General features: G+C 37.1%; 1 protein-coding gene across 4 annotated transcripts in view; it reads right to left on the reverse strand.

The window, feature by feature from the left end:
* The window catches only part of MCTP1 (multiple C2 and transmembrane domain containing 1), a 339,516-nt gene that overhangs the window by 262,635 nt on the left and 48,928 nt on the right, over positions 1-27,953 (reverse strand). For all 4 annotated transcript variants that reach the window (XM_035014874.1, XM_035014872.1, XM_035014873.1 and 1 more), the window contains exon 2: positions 22,578-22,692. In XM_035014874.1, the coding sequence (XP_034870765.1) occupies positions 22,578-22,692 (115 nt within the window). The remainder of the gene's footprint in view (positions 1-22,577; positions 22,693-27,953) is intronic.

Raw genomic sequence — 27,953 nt, forward strand, 5'->3', positions numbered from 1 at the left:
CATTCATCACTAGACTATCATATTTAAGACAATGAGAATTCATTCAACGTTAATGGTCTGCTTAGCACATCATGAGACAGTCATTACTGGACATTGGTGGTAAATGTTCTCCCTGCTGGGGTAGGAGGAATTCTGAAATGTACCCCCAAGATTTCTCATCCCAATCCCTGGACTGTGAATATGATGAGATCTCATATCTGTGATTGTGCTGCTTATAGGACAGAAGGGATTTTGCAGATGTAATTAAGGTTACTAATCAGTTGACTCTGAGTTCACCAAAAGGGAGATTGTCAGGGTGGACCTAATTTCATCTAATTTCCTTTAAAAGCACAGGGTTTTCTCTACTTGGTAGCAGAAAGTCACATTTGAAGCATGAGGGTTATTTGATGTGCTATTGCTGGATTGAAGATAAAGGGGGCCACATGGAAATGACCTGATACTAGCTTCTAGCAGCTGAAAGAAAACCCTGACTGGCAGAGAGCAAGAAGGGAGTGGCATTAGTCCTGTAGCCACAAAGAAATGAATTCTGCCAGTACCAAGAATAAACTTGGAAGTGGACCCTGAGCTCCAGATAAGAGTTCAGCCCAGCCGACACCTTGATTTTAACCTTGTGAGACTGAGCAGATAACCCAGTCATGCCGAGCCCAGATTCCTGACCTACAGAACCTGTGAACTACTAAATGGGTATTATTTTAAGTTGCTAAACTTGTGGACATTAGTTACAAAGCAATGGAAAACTAATGAGTCTACCTTGAAAAATATATTTATGGTATAGGCAGAGAAATAAAAAAAAAAATTAAAAAGCCAGAAGGAAACTTACTTGAACCTAATAAAAGCCTTCTTTATATTAAAAAGAGTATAAGTGTATTAGCTAGCAGGCTAAGATGCCATAACAAAGCAATCAGAAAAATACAGTGGATTAAACTAGAGAGAAATTCGTTCCCCTCTTGCAAAACCATAGAGCAAGAAGTAACTCTAAGCCAGTGTAACAGTTTTGCCATCCTCAACGTGTGGCTTCTGACCTTTGGTCCAAGACAGCTACTTCTCCCCCCCCCCCCCCCCCCCGTTTTACTGAGATATAATTGTGTCATTTTAGGGTGTACAGTATTTCTCTGTTTTCCATGTCTTGTATCAAAGTATCCACTTCTGTTTGACTTATCGGAACCTTGGCCAAACTTCAGTCCTTTGATCAGGATCTGCTTTACTAAGAATATAATACCTCACTAAGGACCAGCAGTTCACACTTCAGAGCACCCGAGCACTGTGATTAGGTCCATTTGTATTTGTTATTTTTATTTGAGAAGTTAACACACGTTGCATGCTTTCTATGGGCCAGGCATTGTCCTTGTCACTTTACATGTCTCAACTCACCAAATCCTCAAAATAATTTTATACTACATTCTCTTATTATTTCACACTACATATTCTCTAACTGATAGTTGCAATTACCACCAGCACCACCGTCGTCTGTATCACTACCGACACAGGACTTTGCAGGGCTGCCGAGCTGCAGAACTCAGTGGCTTCCTAGAATTGGCAACGTGCTAGGTGTTGCGCCGGCTAGCTGCTCAGTAAACGTTCACGGATGTGAATTTTTAACACTTGTGCACTTTGTGCTTTTCTGTGTTCCTTTTCATATCTCTGGTGTTCTGAGGAGTTCTGACTTAGGCTGAAGACAAATTCTGCAAAAGGCATTATTTATAGAGTTTCAAAAGGGAGTACAAACTGAAAATAGAATCTGTCTTAGGTTGGAACAGAGAATAATAATTCAGGGGCAAGGGACGCCTGGGTGGTTCAGTCGGCTAAGTGTCTGCCTTCAGCTCAGATCGTGATCCCGGGGTCCTGGGATCAAGCCCCGCATCAGGCTCCCTGCTCGGCGGGGAGCCTGCTTCTCCCTCTGCCTGCCGCTCCCCCTGCTTGTGCTCTCTCTCTCTTTCTGACAAATAAATAGAATCTCAAAAATATATATATATATTTCAGGGGCAAAAGAGCACAACAGAAGTCTTTTAATGATGGAGTAATTCAGGGTATACCTTGGGACTTCCTCAGGATGTCTCCAAGACCATTTGCATAAACTGAACAAATAACTTAATGTGTATGCATAGAAAATGAGAGCTACATGCCATTATTTGTGTTTAGGACGTAGTGCACTATTTTTGATAAGTCACATTCATGATTCCTTGAAAGCCTAAAAGCTTTCCCTGTTAAATGTAAGACTGCCTAGAAAGCTTCTTAATGCTGAGTGTGAGTTTTCACAGGGAGTTTTATGGGCTTGCTCTGTTGGCTTAAGCCTCTCCCATTTAATTACATTCTCATTATGAAAGTAAGTAAAATTATAAAGTCCAAAAAACTTGATTTTCTTTTTGCTGTCAGAGACATTGATCCTGTTTGACAGAGACACTATACATTGTGACGAGCTCTGCAGAAGCCAAAGAATTCCATTCAAATTCCAGCAGTATTGTCCTCCTAGGCCAGTGCTGTGTGTTTATTTTTATATTTCAACTTATTTATTTTTGTTAAAGTTGTTTCCATATAAATTTATTAAAGTAGTTTCTTCCAAGCTAAGGCAAATCTACTTTTCATAGATATTAAAAGCACTGAAGGTTTATATTAACATTTATTCTTGAGATAGAGATATAGCTTTTAAAAATACCTTAATGTTAAAAGATATTGAGGCCTCCTGCTTTTTTCTGGGCTGATTTACAAGTCTTCACAGAATAGCAACGTATCTTCTGAGTCATTTCAATCTTCCCTAACCTCTCCATTTCCTCTTAGAAATGTGACAATTGATTTCTATTGCATTCAAATGATTGCTATCTCAAGAATTAATGAATATATTTTCCAAATACTAATGCTTTAGTAAAATGAAAGTGCTCTTTAGCAATTTTGTGCATTGGATGTTGTAAAAATGGTTTTTGGAAGTAGGTTTTTGAAAACAACTTGGCATCTGATAATTTCGTATGTTCATTTATTTGGTTCTCTACCTTCTAACCTCATTAAGGGAAACTATTTAAGATTTGATTAAGTCCAATGGCTCAGAGAGTGTTTTTTTTTTTAGTAATATTTTCCAGGAAAGCTGATGGACACTCTCGGTGGAAAGACAAAGAAGATCCCTTTTGTCTCTTTTTAACTTAGACCGGGTATTAATTTTCTCTTACAGTGTAACAAATTACCATGAACATAATGACTTAAACAACACACATTTGTTGTCTTGAGGTTTCTGTAAGTCAGGTTTGGCTTAACTGGGAGCTCTGCTCAGGGCCTCAGAAGGCGCAATCAAGGTGTCAGCTGGGCTGAGCTCTGATCTGGACCTTGTAATCTTTTGGTTGTTGGTAGAATTCAGTTCCTTGCAGTTGTAAGGCTGAAGCCCTTGGCTCTTAGAAGTCATTTCTCTCCATTGTTAGTTCACAACATGGCTGTTTGCTTCTTCAAGGTCAGCAATAGGGTCTCATTATCTCAGGGAGGGCTCCAGTTCCTTTTAGAGGACTCACCTGATTAGGCCAGGCTCACCAAAGATCATAATCCTAAACTGAACTTAAAGTTCAGTTGAACTTTAGTTATAGTTGAACTTTAGTTTTAGTTCAGTTATGAACTTAAAGTTCATAAACCTTAACTGATTAACTTAAAGTCAATTGACTGGAAACATTTACTAAATTTGCAAAAAATCCCTTCACTTTTGCTGTATAACATAATATACCATAATCACAGGCATGATATCCCCTCATACCCACAGATTCCACCCATGCTAACAGGGAGAGAATTAATACAAGGACATGGATCTTTTCAGGTCAATTTAATTCTGCTTACACCACATGTCTTAATTCCAAGTTTCTTGGACTAGAACTGATCAAGATGTACACAAATGTAAACATGAAATTAGAACAGACATTGGTTCATTGCATAATTTACTGTTTTCCAGATCTCATCACAGGCTCTCCAGGTAAAGACCCAAAGCACCGATAAATTACAGAATTTTACCAACCTGAGGCCCTCCTTGGCATGGCCCAGGTCGCTTTCCCCAGGGACTTCCCCTATTACTCTTCCTACCAGTTATGCTGGACTTTTTAAAAGCAGTGTGTGCAATGCTTTGTCTTCACAAGGCCATAAACCAGATCCTACCATCCACCCCCAAGCATGACACCTAATTATACATCAAAGCATAGGAAGAAGGAGCCTCATCAATGTATCACAAGTGTGAAATCTATGAAGTGATATTACATGCACTATTAAGCAATGGTAAACCTAAAATGTTCTTATTTTTGCCAATAAAATTTTAAGAACAATTCCTTATGTTCTTGTGAAAAATTAAAATGTTAACCTTGTTCAGTTTTTTCCATTACTGATACTCTCCATCAATATATTTCAAGAGTAATAATTATCCATTTGAGATGTGTTATCCTTTTTCTCTACTGATTTTTTGATACATGTGATGGAGTAAAAAGAAAAACCTATTGACTTCCTCTATGACATCTATTATTCATAACAGTAAAGAACATTTTTGTTTCTCAAGGTTACTGAATCAGAATAGTGAAACTGAAATCAGTAAAAATAAATTTCAAATAACTTTAAATACTCTGAAGTACAAATTGCTTTCTCTAGCTTTATTTTTCTTGACATCTTGAAAACTGATAGATTCCTTTCCAGAATTACCTTTTAATGATCTCCAAATTCAATCCCAACATGATTAAGGAAATATGAGCATGGTATTTAAGGAGAAAATACAAGCTTTGTGCTTTTAAAAGTCAGAAAAAAAAGTATGAGAAATATCCTCAGCATCACAAAAGCAATTGCCTTTTTCGATTCTTAGCAAGAACCCTGCTTTTCTTTCCCTATGAGGCACAGTGGTCGTTGGTGCTGGAATAAATAGTACAAAAATATACAACAAGCAGACGGTCAACAGCATAAACTGAATAAAAGAGAAATCCTTAAAAAACAAAAACTCTAAAGCTGAATGCCAGAACCAGTTAGAATATATAATACTAAATAAAAATAATGGGAAAAAAAGTTCTTGCAGCTCTCATTCAGAAATATTCACTAATTTAACCAATAACACTTCAGTTAATATCATGCTAATAATAATGTGGTTGGTGGTGATATAGTTTCAACCTACTCCAGGAATGTGACCTTTTAAGAGTGAATCTGAAATTTCCCACTTGGCACTTGTATGGCCCTCGGCATGATAGAAACCTTGCTGTTTCCTTTCCCCCCAAAAGAGGTCCTGGGTGAAACGATCGTTTCTTTTGCTAATAACTTCTTGCCCCACCCTCCTTCCCATAAAAATCTTCTATTTTGTACAACTCCTCAGAACAGCTCTCTACTTGCTAGATAGGATGGTGCCTGATTCATGAATTGTTGAATAAAGCCGATTAGATCTTCAAATTTACTTGGTTGATGTTGGGCTTTTTAACAATTGCAGTTAGTGGGGTGATTTTCCGAGTGTGACTGTAAGTGATTGCGTGTGTGTGTGCGTGTGTGTGTGTGTGTGTGTGTGTGGCCAGTGAGATTCTTAGGACATTTATATGAATGGTTCTCAAACTTGAGCATGTATCAGAATCACCTAGTTTTCTTAAAACACACATGAATGGGCCCCACACTCAGAGTTTATGATTCAGTGGGTGTCTGGGGTGGGGGCCCAAAGATTTGCAAGTTCCAAAGTGATATTGGTGCTGCTCTTCTGGGGACCAAACTGAGAACCACTGCTCTATACCCACACCTACCCATTTTTTAAGAGCATCTCTAAAAATTAAGGGTGGTTATGCACATTTTAAGAACATGCAGCTAAAGGAGTAAGTCTACTTAAAAAATGAAAGGAGAAGAGAGAATCTGATTGCTAATTTCACAAGAACTTGAAAAAGAAAGGTGTACTTTCCTTGCAGACGATGAACTAAGGAAATAGTTCTAATTTGATTTTATTACTATTATTATTATTTTAATTTTAAAGATCTTATTTATTTTAGAGAGAGCGAGCAAGGGGAGGAGCAGAAGGGGAGGGAACAAGAATGGAGCCATTGCAGGGCTTGATCACAGGACCAGGAGATCATGACCTGAGCTGAAAGCAAGACTCGGGTGCTCAGCTGACTGAGCCACCCAGGTGCCCCAGAAATAGTTCTCATTTTAAAAAGACAAAACAAACAATTGAGCAAGATAACTTTATCCCAAGGGCAAAAGAGCTATCCCCTAAACAATGTTAACACTTGATATTTTTTTTGACAAGGTATCTTTGCCTGCCTCCAGAGGGAAATCAACAAGATTGTATCGTCAATATCTCAAATTTAATAGAGCTCATATTTTGATTGGCTTTGAGATAAACAGATGCACATAAATTTAGAATAAGGAGTCTCAAAACCTCCCTCCACATAAATGGAAGAAAAAAAGTGCTCAAAGGGAATGGCAGAGTTTTAGTTCATGGTGTCTTGGTCACTAAGATAAGGTAAAGAACAAAAATTATGCTAATGGCACAGCCTTAATTAAGAAAAGTTTTTGTCTTTTAAGATTTTAAACCAAGAGTTAAAGATAGTTAGTATTACTTCGTAAATATTAAGCAGTTATAAAAAAGTTTTTTTTTAAGTTTTTATTTATTTTTTATTCTTATGTTAATCCCCATACATTACATCATTAGTTTTAGATGTAGTGTTTCATGATTCGTTGTTTGTGCATAATACCCAGTGCTCCATGCAGAACGTGCCCTCTTTAATACCCATCACCAGGCTAACCCATCCTCCCACCCTCCTCCCCTCTAGAACCCTCAGTTTGTTTTTCAGAGTCCATCGTCTCTCATGGTTCGTCTACCCCTCCGATTTCCCCCCCTTCATTCTTCCCCTCCTGCTATCTTCTTCTTTTTTTTCTTAACATATATTGCATTATTTGTTTCAGAGGTACAGATCTGACATTCAATAGTCTTGCACAATTCACAGCGCTTACCAGAGCACATACCCTCCCCAGTGTCTATCACCCAGTCACCCCGTCCCTCCCACCCCACCCCCCACCCCAACAACCCTCAGTTTGTTTCCTGCGATTAAGAATTCCTCATATCAGTGAGGTGATATGATACATGTCTTTCTCTGTTTGACTTATTTTGCTCAACATAATACCCTCCAGTTCCATCCATGTCGTTGCAAATGGCAAGATCTCATTCCTTTTGATGGCTGCATAATATTCCATTGTATATATATACCACCTCTTCTTTATCCATTCATCTGTTGATGGACATGTTGGCTCTTTCCACAGTTTGGCTATTGTGGACATTGCTGCTATAAACATCGGGGTGCATGTACCCTTTCGGATCCCTACTTCTGTATCTTTGGGGTAAATACCCAGTAGTGCAATTGCTGGATCATATGGTAGCTCTATTTTCAACTTTTTGAGGAACCTCCATACTGTTTTCCAGAGTGGCTGCACCAGCTTGCATTCCCACCAACAGTGTAGGAGGGTTGCCCTTTCTCCGCATCCCCGCCAACATCTGTCATTTCCTGACTTGTTAATTTTAGCCATTCTGACTGGTGTGAGGTGGTATCTCACTGAGGTTTTGATTTGGATTTCCCTGATGCTGAGCGACATTGAGCACTTTTTCATGTGTCTGTTGGCCATTTGGATGTCTCCTTTGGAAAAATGTCTGTTCATGTCTTCTGCCCATTTCTTGATTGGATTCTTTGTTCTTTGGGTGTTGAGTTTGATGAGTTCTTTATAGATTTTGGATACTAGCCCTTTATCTGATTAAAAAAGTTCTTTAAGTTGACTTAATCGAGGACTCTTAATTTGCTTGATCACCAAAAATAGTTGAAAGACTTCAATTGTTTGTTAAATTTGGCTAAAAAGACAGCTAAATGTGTTCTCTTTGTATCAGAGCAAGATATATAACATAACAATTAATGTAAATCAGATTGATTTTATAATAGGTCTAATTAACTGGAAAATCTGTACACTTGTCTTACAGAACAGGTAGATTATCACTAAAATTTAAGACTGTGGATATAAATATGTATGCAATTAAACTGAATTAGAATAAGTAGTATCTTCATTTAAAAAATACGGGATTTTTTGTTCTTGTATTTTTTAAATTTCATTTTACCTCTGCAAATTTTTAAGGTCTACATTTTTCTAAAGACTTTATTTATTTATTTGAGAGAGGGAGAGAGAGAGAACGCACATGCAGCGGGGAGGGGCAGAGGCAGAAGCAGACTCCCTGCTGAGTAGGGAGCCCGATGCGGGGCTCTATCCCAGGACCTTGGGATTATGACCTGAGCTGAAGGCAGACGCTTAACCGACTGAGCCACCCAGGTGCCCCAGGTCTACATTCTATTTCCATTTATTTACTAGTTATTCTTGACAAGTTTAACATGCCTCCATACATCAACAATTCTGAAGTTCATACCTGTTCCCCTGCTGAGTAATACAGTCTGTAGAATATTTTTTTTTCATTTTTTAATTTAAATTAATGAACATATATATAGTGTATTATTAGTTTCAGCCGCAGAGTTCAGTGATTCATCAGTCTTATATAACACCCAGTGCTCATTACATCCCATTGTAGAATATTTCCAAATCCTCCACTCCTGACTCATAAGTTGTTACCCAGTATTTTCATTTAGTCCTTTAAAAATCACACAAGACATTATAACAATTTTTACTTCATATAAATCATGCTTATTTAATGTTACCTGTAGGTTTACCAATTCCTTTGCTCACTGTTACTCACTACATCTCACATCTGAGGTTCTTCTTCCTGAAGTAATCTTTCAGAAGCTCTTTCGGTGAAGCTCGACAGTGGCAAATTCTCTCAGATACTAATTACAAAATAGCTTTATTCTGACTTCAATCTTGGAAGATTATTTTGCTAGGTAGATAACTCAAAGTGGACAATTATGTTCTAATTTCAGATTGATAGGTTCCTTCAGCCCTTCAAAGAGATTATTGATAACTATGTTTTCTAACCCAAGTCATTGTTGTGAAATCTGCAGTCAAACTGTCATTCATATGTAGATCTTTTCTTCTCTTAAGCTGCTCTTAAAATATTTTTGCCTTTGTGTTCTGGAGTTTTACTATAATGTATCTGGATCCAGAGTTCTGTTATTTATCAAGCTTGCTATAAGTCATGTTTTGGGTACTTAGGGATTTATATCCTTTGTCGGAATTGAAAAATTATCATCCATTAACTCAGCAACTATTTCTTCTCCTCTATTCTCATGGAAATTCCTAAATTAGATTTATTGTTCTTTTCCCACATCTCTCAATCCCAGTTGCAGAATTTCTATCTCTTTGTTTTCTTGTATTATGTTCTTGTATGTATGTTATTTATTGAAGTATAATGAACATACAGTGTTATATTAGTCTCAGTTATAACACCCTATTGATTCAATGATTCTATTGCTCAGGGGTCATCATAAGTGTAGTCACCATCTGTCACCAAACAACGTTATTATAATATTATCAACAAATTCCCTATGCTGTAGTTTTCATCTCCATGGCTTATTTATTTTATAACTGGAAGTTGATACTTCTTAATCTCCTTTATATATTCTCCCATTTTTTCACACACTTCCCCTCTGGCAACCACCAGGTTGTTCTCTGTATTTAAGCATCTGTTTGTTTCTTTGTTTTGTTTTTTAGATTCCACGTATAAGTGAAATCACACGATATTTGTCTTTCTCTGTCTGATTTAGCATAATATCCTCTTGGTCCATCCATGTTGTCACAAATGACAAGATCCCATTTTTTTATGGCTGAGTAGTATTTCATTATAGATGTATATCACATGTTTATTCATTCATTCATCTATTTACTTCCATATCTTAGCTATTGTAAATAATGCTGCAATAAACATACGGGTGCATATATCTTTTTCAATTATGTTTTGGTTTTCTTCAAGTAAATATCCAGTAGTGGAATTATCGCATCATATGGTGGTTCTATTTTTTCATTTTTTGAGGAAACTTCATACTATTTTTCGCAGTGGCTGCACCAATTTACATTCCCACCAACCGTGTGCAAGGGTTCCTTTTTCTCTACATCCTTGCCAACATTTATTCCTTATCTTTTTTATTGCAGCCATTCTGACAGGTGTAAGGTGATAACTCATTGTGGTTTTGATTTGTATTTCCCTAATAATTAGTGATTAAAGTATAGTTGTTTTAAACTTCAGACAATGCTGCATGCTATTCCATTGGATTCTTCCTTGAATAAAATTTTACAGTTCCGGTAAGTTTTTAGTATCCACCATAGCTGTATTATTTTATATACTTAAGCTAAATTAAAATGGAGACAGAGCAAAGATACTTTATCTCCACAAAGTAGTGTTGTTTTTTTTAAAATAGACTTTGATTTTTAGAGAAGTTTTAGTTTCATAGCAAAGTTGACTGGAAAGTACAGAGAGTTCTTTATACTCTTTGCTCCCAACACATGCTTAGCGTTCCTCACTATCAACATCCTCCACAACAGTGGTACATTCGTATCAGTGAATCTACACTGACACAGCATTATCACTTAGAGTCCATAGTTTCCATCAGGGTCACTGAGTAGTTTTTATTTACATATTTTGTCAACATGTAAATATATTTGAAATGTAAATAGCATTCAAATTATAAGGATAACATCAATGCAGTATAAACAATGTCTTATGCTTTACAAAATTATATTCAATCTCTAAAATATATCACCTATCATTTCATATATATGTACATTTAAGATACATACATATTGAGGAAATTTAAAATAGTTTTATACAGATACCAGATCAATTGTTGCCAGAAGTGTAAGGAGAAAATTAACCACAAAAGATCATAAAGGAACTTCCTGAGGTGATGGAAATGTTCTATGTTTTTGGTCTGGTGCTAGTTATGACTGTATTTTTCTGTCAAACTCCTCAAACTGGAAGTTGTACTCTATGTAAATTATACCTCAATAAACATAATTTGAAAAAAAAACTAAATACAATTATTCATTAAAAAGCTTTGTGTAATAGAGGACTGGTAATTCAGAAAGAGAAATGGTCACTGAGTATAGAGTCTGTTCTCAACACAAGGTAGTAAAACATGATTGACTTTCTGGATAGATGGAAGGTTTGCCTCACCCAAACTGAACACATCTCTCAAAAAGGGTCTGCTTTTATTCTGCTTTGAGTAGTTTATGACCATGGTCACTTGTTTAAAAAAAAAAAAAAAAGGCAAACAGAAAGAATAGTAAGGGGTGGTCATGTCTAGACAACTTAATACAGCTAAATGATTTGTTCTTCTACCTTTGTTGTTATGGTTGCTATAAAGTGCTGTTACTTTGGTTAATAATACGGGTAACGCTGTAGCTACTTCTCAACCTTTCTGAGTACTTGTGTGTCAGTGCAAAAATTCTTTTGATTTTGCTGTTCTCCAGGGTCAGGTCCTAAATTCAGACTAATAAAACTGACAAGGTGTTTTTATACTGACTGGTGTTTCCTAAGCAGCTCCTAGGGAGCTCCAAAGGCTTGGAATCACCTGGCCTTGAACCCCTTCCTGGGCACTCACGAGCAAGGAGGGACTGTCTGGTACAATTAGGCACAAGGGGAATACCCTGTACTTTCTTAATTTTCTCAATGCTTGCCCCTTCTTCTTGAGAATATGACCTTTGGCTACTCTCTTTCTCTGCTAAACTGAATAGATAGTATGTCAACTATGTTGCTAGGCAGCAAATGGTAAAAATGATCTCCTAGTTGGCGGATTTCATCTGGCGTGAGAGAAATAGAAACACGTGAACAGAAGCTGTATCTTTTGGCTCCCCTGAGTGTAACGATTCTTGTAACTGGGCATGTCCATAAAAAGCTACGTCTACGGAGCACCTGGGTGGCTCAGTCGGTTAAGCGTCTGCCTTCAGCTCAGGTCATGATCGCAGGGTCCTGGGATGGAGCTCTGAGTCAGGCTCCCCGCTCAGCGGGAAGTCTGCTTGTCCTTCTACCTCTGCCCACCACCCGCACCCCACCTGGGCTCATGCTCTCTCTCTCTCAAATAAATAAAATCTTAAAAAAAAAAAAAAAGCTACATCTATGAAGTAGTTATAAGAGATACTGGCTCCTGTGAGAAATGAGGCATTTATACCAGAGTGGTTCTCACGCCTGCTCAGTGTGATCTTGTCTTCTTCACCTGCCCTGTGTTACCTGGCGGGCCAAGGAAGACAACTCCCAGATGGCTGTGGGGGTTGCCACAGGGACTGCAACAAGGGATAGCTGATGCTATCCTGTTGTTGAGTTGTGGTCCCTTCCCTGTATCTTCCTGAAAAGGTATCAAGTAAGGCCTTGGATAGCCTTGTGAGCCTGATGTTCAGCTGAACCTAAAGGTCATATTGGGCATGGGATATTGTTTTTTGGGATAGGGAAAAGTTTTCAAAACAAAAAGAAAACTTAACTTAGCCAAGGCCCATTTTGTTTAGATGATAAAGTATTATTCTTCAATATGCTATTACATGCCCTATTGGGGTAAGGGGAAGCCTGTTCGTAGTCATGCACATGACACAATGGATGTCAATAAATTGACTTCTAGGAAGATTTTATTTGTAGTTTTAAATACTTTTATCAATTGGAGATGATTTTGGCACACACAGTACTGTACTGATTGTAAGTAAGGCTTTGGAAATTTGCCAATGTCTTTGTTGTCCATAAAACATTTTTCCCCTCAGGGTAATCATCACCTAAATTATAGTTACCCCCAGTTGCTTATGTTATCACTTCCAGTAGGGGATTCTACTGTCTTCTATACTGACATGATTGGTTTCTATAATAAACTTACCACGTAAGTATGTGATATTCAGTATGTCATCAACTGGTGGCCTCTGTTCTCCCCTCATGCTTGTCTCAAGGTCCCTACTGTAAGCTAAAGACTAGACATCTTCTGGAAAATGACACATTAAGTCCCAGAACTTGATGGCAATGACTACTGAGGCTGCTAAGAATCAGCCCGTGGGTGCAGGTTTCTAAATGTAAGCTGAAACTGCCACCATGAGTAAATACCTCATCAACTGTCCCAGGGGACTTAAAAGTTGGGATTTACAGAACTGTTTTGCTCCAAAGACAGATGATTTTGTGAAAGTAGATTACCAAGTAGGTTACCAAAATCAGCAGAAGAAATAGGATCTTGGGAAAGTGAACAGACACTGCTTTAAATATTGCTATAAATATTGGTATTCTTTTTAATGGCTTATTTTACAAGAAGCACATGATAAAGCTCCTTTAGTCTCCTCCTCTCAACCCCACATTTAGAAGATTAAATTAGTGCTAATTAGAAGGAATGCCCTCTTTTAAAATAATCTTAATCAATGGGCCTATAACCTTATAAGGTTTGGCTATACCAAACAGGTGTACCAAAAATGTACACTCATTCTTAATTGGGCTGCTGTGCCAATTTGACATTTCAAAATTTGTGGAAAGGGTAATTTTGTATATTTCACATGATCCAATTTCAGGGAGTATATAACTAAATTCCTGAGAATATTTCTCTCAATGGGCACAATACATCAAGATGCAAGAACACATAAAATTTCCTTTATGCTTATATTGAGAAGGAACATAATTTGTAAGAAGCCTAAATATGGAAAGCCATGAATATAAGCTAACTAACCTCTGGTGAATTGAGGACAATGTCTAATAAATGGAACTCAGAGACGCAGTTTTAAAATGACTTAAGCTTAAAATCATCATTTTGTTAACAGATGCTGAATTAAATTAGGTTTATTCTAAATCAAATTCATCTAGAGAAAATAAAATCATATTTCCAAAAAACCCACCACTGGCAAAGTCTATGCAGATTCTGAAGGAAATATGATGCATATTGATTGACCTTGTTGATACACTCCTGAGAACAACATCAGATATTGAACACACTGCCTTTCCTGGGTCCTTTTACTTTTCATGGCATGCAGTTATTGGCAAAGGTTCAATAAGAGTTGGTCCTTCTTCTAACTAAATATAATTAAGCAAAGTAAATCTGTAGCCATAATAATATAAGAAATAGCACATTTAAAAGCAAATACTATTTAGTTAGGTGTGATAGGACTGTATTTCATATATTGGAAACATCACCTTCAGAGTCTTTTCGGGAGATGGGTATAGTAGTTGCTGTGTGTCTTAAGGAGTTTCAGATTTTCATTTGGTATAGAATGTCACCTCTTGGCCAACCTTGGGAATTTTGAAGAAAGGAATACCCTGGTGTATGAAGCACTGCAGACAGCCTGGAGAAGAGCTACTAAACCCTTTGCTCTGGCTCAGAATAAATGAAGTGTTAAGACCAGTGCAAAAAGCTTTCTAGGACAAAGGTGCAGTCTTGGAATCATTTACAAAATCTCAGGTAGAAGTTCATTCTCAGGGTTTAGTAATTGTATGGCCTTAGTTATATTAACATATAGCAAGGGAATCTTTGTATGTCAATGAATGATGTTTTTTGCACCTCTGAAAATAAGATAGGAAAAACAGAACAGAATATATGTATTCTGCAGAAGCTTATATAGTATAAAATATATGTATATATGTGCATGTGTGTGTGTGTATGTATATATATAGCTTTACTTCAGATCATAGACTATGTGAAATAGCTATTATTAAAACCCTGAGTCAGTGTGATTTTTTTTTTTTAATTCCCCAACAGTAGGAAACTGGTGAAAGGAATGACATTTCACAGGCATATATGTGATTGTGTCTGTATTGGGTAAAACAAGCTATACCTGATTCCACCTTTTGTAAGAAATGTAAAAAAAACCAATTGACTAAAAAACATATTCAATTCACCATCTTAACCCAAAAAGGTAACATGACAGACCTTTTCTTGATCACAGTAGCTCATTAAAGCCTGTAAATCTAAAGAAGGAGCTGCCAAAAAAAAGCATCTCAAACCTGCTCAGAGGGCACCGTTGTTAAGCGTCTGCCTTCAGCTCAGGTCATGATCCCAGGGTCCTGGGATTGAGTCCCGCATCCGGCTCCTTGCCCAGCGGGAAGCCTGCTTCTCTCTCTCCCATTCCCCCTGCTTGTGTTCCTGTTCTCGCTATCTCTCTCTCTCTCAAATAAATAAATAAAATCTTAAAAAAACAAAAACAAAAACAAACCTGCTCAGATAAACCTTCCTCTGATGATACAAATTGCATTCTCCTTCTGGGAAAAAAGGAATGCTTACAGCACTTAATTTTCTGATCAACTTTAATGGGACTAGAATTTTTTCTAGGAAGCATCAGTATACATAGTATGTCTTTAGAATGGGGACCCTTTTGAGAGTGAAATGAACCACTATTAACAATTATGCCAATTAACAGTTTAAAAAAAAAAAAACCCGCCCCCAGGCAAGCCAGGATATATGGCCATTCTACCATAGAGGAAATTCCTAAGGGTCAAAACCAAAGAGGATCCTAACACCGAAAGATGCGTGGATGTGTTGGGGAGGCACCTGCCCCTACAGCCAACCCTGTGAAGATTAGAGGAAATATATGTAAACACCAAATATCATCCCTGAGGCATAATTCACACTCAGAGAATAACTCTCTTGAAAAGTTCTCATAAATTACATCTAATGACAAAATTGCTGGCAGGCCCTCCAACTTGAAAAGGGCTTGTTTATACTTAGAATACAGAATATGTTTTATAAAATTGAATTTATTTTGGGAAAAAAATGCTTTCCAATCATTTCCTCAGATCTGGCTGTCTGTAACTGATATAAGGTCTTGGTTAGAGAGGTTTCATTAAACTGTGAGAAGAGTGAAGCTTGCAGGGGAAAACCATCTAGATCCTTTCCCATCCCCAGGTTTCTATAATTCTTACTCCAGCCTGAAAACACTGTTCTCAGAGCATCTGGACACTTTCTTTGGCGGTGACACATCAGACTCACAGAGGAGAGTGACTGGAGTTCTCTAACTCTACTCAGTGTAGGGACTTCTTTCTTTTTTTTTTAATTTACTGTTATGTTAATCCCCATACATTACATCATTAGTTTTAGATGAAGTGTTCCATGATTCATTGTTTGTGTATAACACCCAGTGCTCCGTGTAGAACGTGCCCTCTTTAATACCCATCACCAGGCTAACCCATCCCCCCCCCTCTAGAACCCTCAGTTTGTTTTTCAGAGTCCATCATCTCTCATGGTTTGTCTCCCCCTCCGATTTCCCCCCAGAGAAAGACATGTATCATATGATCTCACTGCTATGAGGAATTGTTAATCTCAGGAAACAAACTGAGGGTTGCTGGAGTGGGGGGTGGGGTGGGAGAGAGAGATGGGGTGACTGGGTGATAGACACTGGAGAGGGTATGTGCTCTGGTAAGTGCTGTGAATTGTGCAAGACTGATGAATCACAGACCTGTACCTCTGAAACAAATAAGACATTCTTCCATTTTTATAACCTTTTTTACAGAACAAGTAGATGACTTCTTGCAATGCTACTGCATTGTGCTAAGTTTTATTGTGTCTATGAACTAGAAACACATGATCTTGAAGAGTATGATGCACATAATTTCAAAGCCAAGCTCCACATTCTATTAGCTATGTGGTTTGGAGTAATATGTATAATCTCTCTGCTGCAATCGTAGGGTTCCAGAGTTAGCAAATAAAAATACAAGATACCTCATTAAATGTGAATTTCAGATAAACAACACATTACTTTTAGTATAAATATATCTCATCTAATCCACAGTATAATGAATATATATAATAATATTGTACTATAACTATGTAATATGGTATTGCTACAATGACAACATGTGACAATTTATAAATTTAAACATGCCGAACTCCTCAAACTTACACAATATTACATGTCAACTTTATTTAATAAAAAAATAAATAATAAAAATTTGTCAAATAAATATATTTTATATAATATTTAAGACATACTTTACTTAAATGTTATGTATTGTTTATCTGAAATTTCAATTTAACTGAGTTCCTTATTTTATCTGGCAGCCCTGTGACAATCATCATGTCTAGTTATTACTAGAAAAATGCCATTTATATTTTAATTGGATTGGGTTTTTCAGGACCATATTATAATCTATCACATTTGAATGTAATGTCTTGACATGATTATTTGCATTGTTAGAAAAGTAAGAGCAATCTATGTACTTACATCTGGTGATAGCAATTGCCTACAATTTGATTTCTTGTAATTTGTACCATGGAAGATGTATTAATTTTCCAGGGCTGCTTTAACAATTTAGTGCAAATTTGGTGGCTTAAAATAACAGAAATTTATTATCTCACAGCTCTGGAATCCAGGAGTCAAACAGTCAAGGGTGTGGTAGGGGAACACTCCCTCCAAAGGCTCTTGGGAAGAGTTCTTCCCTGCCTCTTCTAGTTTCTGTTGATTCCAGACATTCCTTGGCTTGTGGCAGCATCACTCCGACCTCTGCTGCCATCCTCACAGGGCATTTCCCTCCGTGTCTCCAAGTCTCCAGTCTCTCCCCACTCCTCCAGTCGTTGGATTTAGGGCCCACCCTGAATCCAGGATGATCTCATCTCAAGATTCATACCTGAAGTACATCTACAAAGACACTATTTCCAAATAAGGTTGCATTCATAGGCATGGAGTTAGGACTTAGACGTATCTTTGGGAGAACCCAAGTCATTCCACTACAGAGGACAACTGATTCTCTTCAAATACTAGGAATAAATTTAAATAATCAAAAAAGTGATCCATATTTTATGTTATCTAAAGAAGATCTTAGAACTAAAGTAAACTGTGGCAATAACATTTGAATGAGGCATTGGATCATCTGCAGAAAAAAAAAAGTGATCCATGTGAACTTGTTTATTGTGACTCTATCTATAACAATGTTAGAAGCGCTGTGAATTGTGCAAGACTGTTGAATCACAGATCTGTACCTCTGAAACAAATAATACAATATATGTTAAAAAAAAAAAAAAAGAAGAAGAAGACTGCAGGAGGGGAAGAATGGAGGGGGGGAAATCGGAGGGGGAGACGAACCATGAGAGATGATGGACTCTGAAAAACAGAGGGGAAGGGGGATGGGTTAGCCTGGTGATGGGTATTAAAGAGGGCACGTATTGAATGGAGCACTGGGTGTTACACGCAAACAATGAATCATGGAACACTACATCAAAAACGAATGATGTAATGTATGGTGATTAACATAACATAAAAAAACTAATGATGTAATGTGTGGTGATTAACATAATAAAATAAAATTTTTAAAAAATAAATAAATAAAATAAAATGTTCTCATTGTGAAGAAAAAAAAAGGGAAGAATTACGGCCAGTTTTGACTGCTGAGCCCAACTCCATGCCCATTATGTATGAAGGAAGATTCTGGAGATGAAAAGAACATTCTAGCGATGGTGGTGATGGTGAAGTGTTTTCCCATTCCACTATTCTGTGCAAGGGTGATAAGGGATAGAGGGGGCATAGCCATTTTGGTTTTGCTGGGCAGTAGGTGAGGGCATCGATGTAATAAATGATAAAAGTACAATTTCTGCTAGGTCTAATCATTATAAAAATATTTTTGCTGACATTCACCTTTTTCCAAAAGCCATATGGCTCCCAGGTACCATGACCCTTAAATCTCAATAGTTCTTTTGAGCTCTGTCATTCATGATGTTACCAGACGTTCTCCTGAAGCACCTCTCATATTTTCCTTTCCTTTTCCATTTCCCCATCCATAATCCCAATTCAGGCCCTCAAAACTATACTCCCATATGCCTGCAGCATTTCCTAGCTTGTTTTCTCACTTTGAACTACCCATCCCCATTTAACTGTCCTGGATGTATATAAATTCACAAGTGTAAAGTCACCCAATACGACCTATCCAGTCATATGCTTAACACATCTGCCATTCAGAGGTGGGTCTAAGGTAAATTTTAATCAATCTGATACTTAAGTTGTTTCCTTTGTTTAAATATCTCCTCTCATATCTACTCAATAAAAAAGTCATAAATGTCAGGCCAAGTAAGTAAAACGGTGAAGCTGGATTGGAGTTTGCATTTTAAACACACGTGGATATTCTTCACTTCCACAAAATATTTTTTCCCCATTTTTCTTAAGAATATGGCCCTCTTGCACGTATTGCACGGAGCAGTGGGTGTTATACGCAAACAATGAATCATGGAACACTACATCAAAAGCTAATGATGTATTGTATGGTGATTAACATAATAAAATTTTAAAAATCTTAAAAAAAAAAAGAATATGGTCCTCTTGTTCTACTTCAAAAAATTCCTCTTTGTGGCTGAGACAACCACACAGAGAAATTTGCAGCTGTAGGAAAGACAGTGTGTGTGGACAGTGCCATCCAGACTGACAACTCTGGAGACATGGAACCGTGGGACGAGGTTGTGGGCCCCCTGTCCACAGGGCAGCTGCTACTCAGGTCAGATAACTAGCATCGTATATTGTCAGAGTATGTCTGATATTTTCTCATGATCACACTGACTCTGCATTTTTTGACGAGAATGTCAGAGAAATGATGTGCCTTGCTCAGTGCATCATTATCAGGAGGTCCATGATATCTGTCTCTCATTACATTTGGGTAAGGCTGTATCTTCCAAGTCTCTCCATTGTAAAGTTACTATTTCCTCCTCTGTAATTCATATGTATATTGTTAGGAAATACTTTGAAATGATGCAAATATCCCATTTCTCATCATAATTTTGCACATGTAATTTTAGCATCAATTGATGATTTTTGCCTGAAAAATGTTACTGTGTTGTTTGTTAAAAGGTGGTTTTCTATTCTTATTTTCCTTTCTACATTTGTTCATTGGAATTCTACCATTAGGAAAAGCTGCACCTTCTCTCCCACTTATTTATTTTATTCAGTTATTTACTTACCAGCATGAACTCGTATTATTCAATAGATTAGAATTCATTATTATCATCATTTATTTTGTTGCTGAAACTGTCCAAGTTTTGATTCCTGGGAGCTCTTTTAAGTTGGCTTCTATGTTGTTTTGACATCATGCCATCGATTTTTTATTACTTCCTTACTTTCTGGGACTGCAAAATATTCCAGGCTCCGCTTGCACTTCCCCTGGCCCAGATCTGTAATCAACCATTTCTCCAGGAGCACTGCTTACTTTTCTTGGGAAAATTGTATTTAGAAACCAAACTCTGGGCCCAACCTGTGTCGATTGCTACTCTGTCATTACACATTTGCAATTGTTTCTAGGCCCTCTCAGCAGATAGATGTAGGAAACACATACACGCACACGCACACACACACACCTCTATGTATTATAATTTCGGTCTATCTGTATATGTATTAAAAACCATTAGTTCATACTGATGCCCCTCTAAAACCAGAAGGTTCTTTGCAGCTTTTCCTTGTTCTATTTTTGTAACTTCTTTCTCCAACAATGGAAAAACTGGCTCTCATTATCTACAATATATTTACTTATTTGTTCAGTCCCAGTATACACATTAAGTAGTTTCAGAATTGGTAGTCATGCTCTAGAGTACCTCAAGTATAGTGCTTTTTTGTCTTGAGTTTTATGGTATATAATCCAAATATTGTTTCATATGATCACTTAGTTTAGTTGTTTTATTCCTCATCCCCCTAAGGTATGGTTATAGTTACCATTAATTTTGGGTTCCTCCTACATCTTAATCATTATTTACTTATTTATTTAGTTAGCTTGGTTCTGAAATATTGCCATAACCAAAGGGTTAGAACTATACAAGTTTTACTCAGAGAAAAATCACTTCCTCATCTTTTTTACCCCATTCCCATCACTCATTCTTGACACCTGTTCTTACCTATATTATGTATGTTATTAATCTCATTAGTTTCTGGATTTTACTTCCAATATTTCTTTTTGAATAAATGAACATATAATGCAGAATTTCTTATACTCCCCCTTTCTTACATTCTATACTGTCAATAATCTTTTATACTTTGCCTTGTCAATAATATTCTGTAACTCTTACCTTTATTCTTTTTAAAGATTTGTTTATTTATTTGGGGGGGTGTTGCAGAGGGAGAAGGAGAGAGACAATCTCAAGCAGACTTCCTGCTGAGTGAGGAGCTTGATGAGGGGCTCAATCCCACGACCCTGAGATCATGACCTGAGCCGAAATAAAGAGTCAGATGCTTAACTGACTGAGCTACCCGGGCACCCCCCTGTAACTCTTTTCATAACAATTCCTAGAGATTTTCCTTATTCTTTATTTTATAGCTGCACAATATTTCATCATGTGGATGTACCATATTTTATTTAACCAGCTCGCCTATGAATAGGCATTTTATAATTACAAACAATGTTGTATTAAATAATTATGTGCATATGTATTTAATATTGTTGGGAGGGCATATCTAGGACTAAAATTTTGATCTCCTGATGGCTGATTCAATTCTGTTTTAAATCAAATGATGCAACAGAATGTAATTAAGAGTACTCCTCAAACTAAAAAATGTAGTATACATATATACAACCAAATAATACTGTATTAATAGCATTATTTTCTTTCTCTAATCTAATTGTAACTGCTTTTGAGACAAGCAGTTCAGTTCAATAAAAACTTGTCCTTGACTACTTAACCAGATGGCTAATTTTGAAAATTAAGTGTGTTAAAATTCTACATTTCTAATCATACCTTCATTCACTAGTTTTTACTAAAAAATTAAATCTATTAGTTGTACAGTTTCTAGTCTTTAAAAACCCACTATTATACTAAATTATTTTTTCCATTTTATTCTTGTAGAGACAAGAGATAGAATTATAAACTGTAGTCCTAATTTGGCTCCTTCCAAACCCTAAATGTGGATGTCAAATAGGGTGGGAGCAGGTAAATAAGACTGCATGATGTCAGAAGCATTTTTCAGGTTGTCTGACACTTGTTAGAGGCTTGGGGGCTCTCCCCACTTCCTTGTTGGAGGAGTTACACTCAAATTCAGCTTCCTATGGAATTGGAATTGTGGTTTGTCAGGCCCCTCAGGTCTCCACATTCTGAATAGCTAGTATTTTGAACTGTGAACAGGATGCTCCACAGTCTACCTAGCGTCCATCCCAGGGCTGCCTCTCATGTGGGTTCAAGGAATCCCTAATGTAGCCCAGGCTAGTTCACCAGGAGACTGCCTTGAGATTTGGAAACCAGAAACGAGAGAGTGTTTTCCTTGTCTCTTCTTTCATCATGGACTACAAAGACCTACCATGAGACTACTGCCAGGTCCAACCAAGCCTCAGAAAAATCACTGGTGGGAATCTCCAAAGTTTTGGCGAAATGTCTGTCCTGGATTCTGCAATGTTAGCAGATTCAACTGTGCAAATCTATGCAGTAACAAGAACTTCAGGTCTGCCAAATGGTTACTTCTGATATGACTCCAAATATGTGCCTCATCTACTAACCAACTATGTCACTGATAATATATAAGGCAGAGTCTAATATGTCAGCAGTTTAGTAGGGACCATACTGTTTGGGTCAGGACCAGTTCAGAGTTTTTGAATTTGCATCATAACCTCTTTCTCTGTGATCACAGGAGTAAATAAAGCTTCAAACCATATTGCTGAACCCAACCTTCTAAAAATTATAATACTAAAGGTGATTTTTTTTTTACACTTAAGCAACCGTAAAGAAAACAAAATTTGTCAAAAAACACATAAAATAAGTTTCTAGGTGGTTGTGTTCTTATGTTCTTACCTCCTCGATCTCGGGCAGCTAAACTTTGACCCCTTCTTAATGTAATGTCCAATTGGTACATTCCGGGATCAGCCAAGGGGACATCTGCATTACTGGTTCCAGCAGTATTTATTTTCTGAAAAACAAGAAATATACAAAATATTAAATTTATTATCTCTTTCCTATTTCCTCTAGTGGGGGCCATATATAGCTTCACTCAAACTGGAAGAAGTAGTCAATAAAAGGAATCATCTTGTGCGTTACCATGCCATAATCACCCAGTTCTCTGAAGGTTTTTAAATTCATGAAGTTCTTTAGACTCAAAATAAAAACATGGCACTTATAGGAATTCTTGTTTTAACTCAGATTCAAGATAACAAATATAATATGAAAAACATTCCCCATGGATAGCCCCACATAATTCAACTAAGGAAGACTACATAGGAATAGTGTCTGAAGTAAAAATACAATCAGTGATGAATGGAGAATAAAGGTATGCAAGAACAGTTTATTTCCATACAAGTGAGCTGATAATTAAAGTGATTTATTCAGGTAACTGTGTTGACTCATTTATCTATGCAAAAGGGTCATGCTGATGGATTACACATTTCTATTTCAATCCCAGCATAAAATATGATGTAATTATACAGAAATAAATTTACCCAGTATTTTGACAGTATTTGCAAGAAATAAATACTCAGTGGGACTAAATTTCTAATGCTGCTTTCTGTAGAATAAAAGTGCACAAGCTATTTCTAGAACTAAACATTTTTGCAAGACTATCCCTATAGGATATCTTTAGTAACAATATACTATTATTTACAGGCATTAAGTTAAATAAACACTTTTAAGGGGAATAGCTATATTAAAACAACACAAAAGAAACAATAAAAATTGTATAGGTCACATTTTATACTTTATGCCACTTTGAATACAACAGGAAAACTGACTTTTCTTTACATATGGAAATGATTTTAAATTCCTATAATTTTTCTTCCAATTCAAAAAGAAATATTCTTTTGTTTTGGAATCATATGCATGGATAAGGTAAAAATTTAGATGCTGGTGTGGCTCTTCTAATTCTACAGTTCATATGAAATACAATTATAAAGCAGCTCTTTCCCCCCCATGCTTCAAGAGCAAGAAAGCAGCTTTCCTATAGGAGCAATTATCATTTAAAATAAGAAGGAGCACAACTTTGACAGATAACCCAAACTCCTCATCTCTCCTCTGGTAACAATAAGAAAGATTCCACTTCTTTTCATGGTACCCCTGTTCCTACGTGGTTCCCACAGTGGCTCAGGCTAGAAATCAATGAGCTCCCCTTGACTTCCTCATTTCCCTCTCCACCACATGCACAAAGTTGCCAAATCCCATCCACTCCCTTTCCACCACCATTCCATCTCCCAATTGTTTTTTTTAATTTTTATTGTTATGTTAATCACCATACACTACATCATTAGTTTTTGATGTAGTGTTCCATGATTCATTGTTTGTGCATAACACCCAGTGCTCCATGCAGAACGTGCCCTCTTTAATACCCATCACCAGGCTAACCCATCCTCCCACCCCCCTCCCCTCTAGAACGCTCAGTTTGTTTTTCAGAGTCCATCGTCTCTCATGGTTTGTGTGGGGGCCATATATAGCTTCACTCAAATGATTTCCCCCCCTTCATTCTTCCCCTCCTGCTATCTTCTTCTTTTTCTTTTAATTCCTATTACCCCTAATTTGGATCCGGCCTTCGACAAGAGAGCAACAAAGGTGAGATGATTGTCTTGCTCTTCTCTCAAACATCGGCTTTTCCCACCTCCTTGGCGTTACCAATTCTAACGATTTAGGGTATATCCTTCCACATTTTGAAGGGCTTGTACAAACACAGATACATATAGGTTTATTTTTCTTTGGTTGAGTTTTCAGTTTTTGTCTTTTAAAAAGATAGTACTATATTTTGCCTATTATTTCACAATTTATTTAACTTAAAAATGTCATGGGCACTTTCCTAATCAATACATATGGCTCTATTTTTTTTTCAAGGTACATAATTTTCCACAGTGTGGGGTACCGTAATCATAATTTCTTCAATTATTTCTCTATTGATGAACACATGAGCTGGTTTCGGTACTTGCCACTACGAGGACTTGCACTTTTATTTCAACTTCTTGAAAAACAGTTTGTATGTGGGTCTAAAATAAGCAAAATTTAAATTCAAATCAGAAAGCATTTGTTAAAGCTCAAAGTATGTTCCAAGCCTTTCGTTAGGTTCTTGTATATATATTATTTCAAAATAAACAAGCCCATTAATAAATACTTACTATAGATAGATTTACCACTTTCTAAGAAATATAATAAAATCTATAGGGAAGGAGACATATTCTACCCACTCTGCATCCTCTCTAGTATTTTGATAGGTATTTTTTTTTTAAGATTTTATTTATTTGCGAGAGAGAGAATGAGAGACAGAGAGCATGAGAGGGAGGAGGGTCAGAGGGAGAAGCAGACTCCCTGCCGAGCAGGGAGCCCGATGTGGGACTCGATCCCGGGACTCCAGGATCATGACCTGAGCCAAAGGCAGTCGCTTAACCAACTGAGCCACCCAGGCGCCCGATAGGTATTTTAAAGGCAGAAAAGTTTGAATGTTCAGATGGCCGCATATTTTGTAGTTTTCATTGTTCTATGCAGTGCCTCTTGAAGTTTATAGTTAATAATTTATAGGGTACCTGGTATAATATTTTAAAATGTGTATTATACTATGTGGGCAAGGAAGGAATTTTCAAAGATAATTTTACCTATATTAGGTTTTTCACTTTCGTTGTTTTAGAATTTAATACTTGGTTAAGAGATAACTTCACTGGACTTACATTTACTGGCTTTTTAAAGCCTGAATAATATTCCTCTGTGTGTGTGTGTGTGTGTGTATCACATTTTCTTTATCCATTCATCCAATGATAAGCATTTAGGTTGTTTTTTATCTTGGCTATTGTGAACAATGTTATAATGAACTTGGGAATGTAGATCTCTCTCCAAGATACTGATTTCATTTCCTTTGAATAAATACCTGCCCTCCTCCTCTTGTTCTCCGTGTCTTCCTTCCCAGTCTTCAAGGCTCATTTCATTAGCACTTATATCTTTCTTGGTCATTATCACATTCCATCTCAAATGTCATATTTGTCATTTTAGATTGTAAACTTTTAAAATCAGGGAATAGAGTGTTAGAGAATCAAATTGAAAACAAATCATGACAGAGGCAATGAAAAGAGAAAGATGTCTTTTTTTTTTTTTTTGACGTCTTTAAGGACACATGATCTAGCTGAACAGACACAGACATGGGGATAAATGACAAAGTTGGGTTTCATAGGTGGTTTGTTTCCTCTCTTTTTCTGTTTTGGCACCTTTTGTCATGAGGAACATAAGTATACCCTTAGAATCTTTTTCTAATATATAGTGCTATAGGCTGCCATTACCAATTAGTCAAAATTGGCACTTAAAATGAAACCCTGTCCACTCAAGAGCTGTAATTAAAGACAGATTGCCACAGTGGAGTTATTAAGTCATTGAGAGAACAGGAAAAAAAGACCAATTATAATGTGAGAAGAATCTGAGGTGACCTCAGAGAGAGGTCAATGGATCAAGGTGTGAAATATGGGTAGGAGTTTGACAAGTGAAGATTTGGAAGAAGGGAGGATGGACCAGAGGGGGCATCACTGGATAGTGTGAGAAATGAGGTAGAAAGGAAGACTCGTGTACTGTGACACCAGGCTGAGGAGAGTTTCAACGCATGGGCAACATGAAACCATCCCAGGTTTTGAAGAGAGAAGCAGTAATAACCAGGCCTTGTTTAACAAACACTTATTGCCTATCTGCTCTGGCCTACGTGCTTAGATTTCAGAAATAATCAAAACCAGGCCTTTTCTTTCCACAGGATAGAAGACAGAAGAGAAATCCTGTGGATATAGAAGTTTTTTAAAGTTTTTTTTTTCTTAAGATTTTTTAAAAAATTTATTTATTTGACAGATTGATAGTGAGAGCAGGAACACAAGCAGGGGGAGTGGGAGAGGGAGAAGCAGGCTCCCCACTGAGCAGGGAGCCTGATGCAGGACTCGATCCCAGGACCCTGAGATCATGACCTGAGCCGAAGGCAGACGCTTAACGACTGAGCCACCCAGGCGCCCCTTTTTAAAGGTTTTATAACAGTCAAGTTTAAGTCACAAGGGCCGGATCTGGTCAGTGGTAATGGAAATAAAAAGTGAATTTGAGAGATATCGAGGAGATTCAATCAACTAAATTTGTCATCTGACAAGATGTGGGAGAAAGGGCAATGGATGGATGAGTCACACAGAAGTCTGAGCTGAGCCTCTGGGAGAATGGTGGTGCCAGCAGTGTGAGAGGAGAAGCAAGCTCCAAGCCACCACAGGGAAAACTTCCAGGGAGACCTCCAACTCTCTAAAAGAAGGATGCCAAGAACTTAAGAAGATCTAGAGAGTCATCTCTCCTCAGGCTCACTGAAGTGGTTCCCAGAAGAAAACTGGTAGGCTAATTATAGGGAGATACTAGAAATACATTTTTTTTATTGTAAAGTATCTTTCTAAAAATGTTTATTAAGTCCCCAAATGTTAACATGTATTAGGAAAGAGATATTTGAAGTGCTAGGTACATATACAGCTCTAAAACAAGCTTTGTCATTTTAAACATCTTTTTTTTCAAATTTAACACTTATTTAGTGACTATTATGGGAACTTCAAATAGATCCTTCTTCTCCCCAAACTGTCATGCTCCACACTTAGTTGCTCTGTTTAAACTACTTTATTGAGGTATGACTGATGTGTAAAAAGCTATACATACATAATATACAATTGGATGAGTTTGGGGATAAGATACATCTGTGTAACCATCACTGTCATCAAGGCTGCCAACATATCCAGCACCTCCCAGAGTTTCCTCCCACCTCCTTTAGTTTTATTATCATTTGTTTGTTTGTGGTCAGAATACTTACTAAGAGATCTACCCTCTTAGAGAATTTTAAATATATGACACGGTATTGTTAGCCAGAGGCATTGTGCTCGACAGCAGATCTCCAGAATGTATTCATCCTGCGTAAGTGAAACTTTGTACCCTTTGACCATTATCACCTCATTTTCCCCTCTCCCTTGCCCCTGGCAATCACCATTCTCTGCTTCTATAAGTTTGACTATTTTAGATTCTACATGTAAGTGAGATCATACAGTATTTGTCTTTCTATGTTTGGCTTATTTCACTTAGCATAATGTTCTTCAGGTCTATTCATGTTGTCACAAATGGAAGATTTTCCTTCTTTTTTTTTTTTTTTTTAAAACATGGAATGTTATTCTATTGTATACATACAATAAATTTTCCTTTATCCATTCATCCATCAATGGGCAT

Source organism: Mirounga leonina, unplaced genomic scaffold (assembly GCF_011800145.1).
Source record: "Mirounga leonina isolate KUSES-001 unplaced genomic scaffold, KU_Mleo_1.0 Mir_168, whole genome shotgun sequence".
In the NCBI taxonomy this organism is placed as follows: domain Eukaryota; kingdom Metazoa; phylum Chordata; class Mammalia; order Carnivora; family Phocidae; genus Mirounga; species Mirounga leonina.